The 3506-nt window shown below is 39.3% G+C and overlaps 1 protein-coding gene across 3 annotated transcripts in view; it reads right to left on the bottom strand.

Annotated features, from left to right (window-relative positions):
- The window catches only part of zfyve27 (zinc finger, FYVE domain containing 27), a 6930-nt gene extending 6016 nt beyond the window's left edge, over window positions 1–914 (bottom strand). For all 3 annotated transcript variants that reach the window (XM_071531161.1, XM_071531169.1, XM_071531177.1), the window contains exons 1-2: window positions 611–914; window positions 1–39 (exon numbers count right to left, since the gene is read on the bottom strand). The exon at window positions 1–39 is cut by the window's left edge and continues 210 nt beyond it. In XM_071531161.1, coding sequence (XP_071387262.1) covers window positions 1–29 — 29 coding nt within the window. In that variant the 5' untranslated portion in view covers window positions 30–39; window positions 611–914. The remainder of the gene's footprint in view (window positions 40–610) is intronic.
- Window positions 915–3506: the final 2592 nt, after the last annotated feature.

Here is a 3506-nt window from a genome sequence, read left to right as displayed (position 1 = left end):
TGGGACGCCGCTGCACTATGCATCATCATTACTGTCCAGCTTGGAAAAAAAAACAAAAAACAGGCTTATGTCAAAATGAGCAATGACAATGTTGAATATGATAGAGGATCCCAAACTTTTTCATGTGAAGGAACCTCAAACAGATCTGCATTGGACCATCAACCTTCATTTGATAAGCTTTTGTCCCAAGGAAGCCCTCTTGTTGTCAGATATGACAACAAAAGGGCTGATAGTGTAGGTGAGAAGATGTCAACAGTGGGGAGAGTGAGACCTGTGATTAAATCAGTCGTGGTTACACTGTCTCCCGTTGTGCTAACGTCTATAGTGAGTGAAATAATAGCGAAATTAAACAACTCCTCATTTTACTGGAAGTAACCTTTCAATGACCCCCTAGGGGGAACCACTGAAACAGGCAACATCTACTTGAATCAGATTTATGTACAATATTGAGTAAATATCAGAGCCGTGAATTGCTGTGGCCTGCGAGATGCTGACAAACAGGAAAGTTAGCTTGAGTTGGCTTGTTGAACAGAAGACAACATTTAACGTATCGTGTCTGAGAAAAGCGAGGAAAGACAGGTTGCTACAGTAATCCAATAATAAATTTTACCTGACAAGAAAGAAGGCGAAACCCCGAGCTCAGTGTCCAACAGCCAACTTAAGCAGCGATGCTGACAGGAGCTAAAGTCCTAGCTAGCGAGTCCCACCGACAACATCTGCCAGGAGGAAGAAACAGCTTCCCAAATCAACCTGTCAGTCCACCCGGACACGTTCACATGACAGCAGCCTGACGTCCCGCATTGGCATCTGCTTCCCAAAATGAGGCTGTTTACAAATTTGTGGATGTCTTATGGAGAAAACGGCTAAAGGGTATTTTGTTTTGGACGGCTCGTTATCGCCAGCTATCGTTAGCTCCGTCCCTGCAGATATGCTTCCTTGTTGGGTCCAGGCTGACTAATGGATTGCAGAAGAGGCACAGATGTCCGATCTAATCGATTCCAGACTAATGTTCTGTATCAGATATCTGTGTCTGGCTACAGAGTTGCTTACTTTAAACAAGGTAGGCTATTGAGGGATATGTTCATTTCGTACGTACATGTACATGTATGTAGACCTATATTTATGTATATTAAGTGTAGGCCTATAATTGTTGGCCTTACACATAGTGTGTAAGTGCACAATAGGCTACAGGACAGGTAGGCTATGTAGCCTATACCTGCATAACTGTATTTAAATAAAACATTGAAACGATTATGTATTTATTTATTTATGTATTTATTTCTCTGTGTTTTGTTGATTTGATTTGTTGTTGTTTGTTTTTTATTTTTCTGTGCGGGTTAGTTTGGGTTTTTGTATTGTGTTGATTATAAAATAAAATATAGATAAGATATTAGATAAGATAGTTAGATACTATCTGTTATTATAACAGGAAGGAGGATAAAATACTCACTTATTTTTGTTCCATAGTTCTTAACTTTTGGTCTTTCAGTGATGACTAGGCCTATTTGTCACTGCTCAGTGTCAGGATTGGCTAGAAATTGTGAAAAGAAATGAGTCTTCACAACGCCACTCATTTGCAGACCTACATATTCTGTTTTCTGTGTATAAAAAAGAAAAAAAAAGAAAAAAAAGAAACTATAGGCTACATCTTTAATATGCGCAAAACATTTAGGCTATCATTTTCTTGTCTACTCTGCATTTTGAGAGGGGTTTTCAATTGATTGGGATTTGAGATTTAATCTTCTGCTAGCTGTATTTTGATCCAGCAAGCTGTTGGTCAACTATTCCTCCAGGCCAGTATCATCCAGAAAGGACCTTCAAGTCGTTAACTGAGCCAGAGGGACTGTGTTTGCTCCAAACCGAGTCATAGCTTGAGTAATAATAGGCTAAAGCATTTTTATATAGAAACTGAGTTACTAAATGCTTTATAACATTAATGAAAACGCCAAACCTTGGACCCACCGTGCTGCTCTGTAAAGTGAGCACGTGCTCCCTTTTCATTTCACTGTGTTATCATGTTCCTATAGACCAATTCAACAAGCATTATGGGAAAGACAGAAAAGAGATTATTTGATCAATTACATATTTCTAGGGAAATAAAGAATATAGATTTCATGCTGACAGACATACTGGGACTGAAATAGATTACATTACAGTTGAAAGACTTCATGAAAATGTGCGCGTCCTTATCATCAGTAGCCTAATTCTCTCTTCTTTCTGACTAACTGACAGTCCAACAGATCTTCTGCCAGATGAGGGGAAAAACACCAAGGAAATGGACGGTCTGTGAATATCAGCAGTATTTCTCAGATAACACTACTTAGACTTTTTCGTTGATCAGATATTATGTTTCAAAAGGAATTAATCAGCTATGGACAGATGTTTGTGAGCGGGATAAATTCTTTCAACCCCACTTGTGATTTTATGGTTAAGAATAATTTCCTCATTGGTTTCCTTTTGGTTGTCTTTTAAAGAGAGCAGACCTGTTCTTTCACTTTCAATTTATACCGTCACTCTTCATTCATTAAATGGAAAAAACGTTTTAGTCTAGGCTACTTTATAGCCAAAGATATGTGGTGCTTGAGATGAGGCTTGCAAGGCCACGACTATTTCAAAATCAACTTATGTATTCAAATTGTGTTAACTTTATAGAATAAAGTTGTGCTTTATAGTCTTCACTGGGATGCTTCATTGGCACGAAATATAAAAACTTATACAATGAACAATAAATATACAATTAATATGTCATTATATCAATTATATCATTGATCTCTCTCTCTCTCTCTCTCTCTCTCTCTCTCTCTCTCTCTCTCTACCCCTCCACCGTTATCAGCGTCAGTTTCAGTTTGCGGGCAGCAGCGGGACTGTGGGAGCAGGACGGGCTGCAGATGCTGGGACTCACAACAAGTCATTAGTAGTCTGGCTTGTGGCTCCACACAGCGGCTCTTCGTGGCCATGGAGAAGATGGTTTATTTCCCACGTGAATTATAGCGGCCGTGGAATTTGAAATGGGAAAAGGAAAAAAAAATAGAAAAGAATTAGAGAAATAATTAGAGATAATATTCTCTGAGATTTATTTGTCCATATCCGTGTTTTTTGTGTGAATTGCTTCAAGCATCTTCGTCCTGACATCGACAACTGGCGACGAGGTGAGTGGTTTAACGAGGAGGATGGAGAAGGAAAAAAAGGGGGGGTGGGGGTGAAAGAGAGAAAAAGTGTCTCAAGTTTTTTGTTTTTTTTGTCTTTTCATGTATTTGTCTTTGTCAAGCTTGTATCCTTGTGTTGTATGAGCACAATCCTGTGTGTATGTGTGTGTGTGTGTGTGTGTGTGTGTGTGTGTGCATATAGACAATATCCTAAAAGCAGTTGATGGACAGTTATTATGCTTGGTAGTGATAAAGCCTCCATTTCCCAGCAGTAGTAAGAGATGACAGACAGTGGAGGGCACCGATTTCTGGCAGAAGGAATCTCTCTCTCTCTCTCTCTCTCTCTCTCTCTCTCTGTAG

The sequence above is a fragment of the Centroberyx affinis genome, unplaced genomic scaffold, assembly GCF_046629955.1.
Source record: "Centroberyx affinis isolate AG114_WGS23_722 - 3 ecotype Tasmania unplaced genomic scaffold, CSIRO-AGI_Caff_v1 ptg000141l_1, whole genome shotgun sequence".
Lineage (NCBI taxonomy): Eukaryota > Metazoa > Chordata > Actinopteri > Beryciformes > Berycidae > Centroberyx > Centroberyx affinis.
This window is presented reverse-complemented; position numbering and strand designations above follow the sequence as displayed.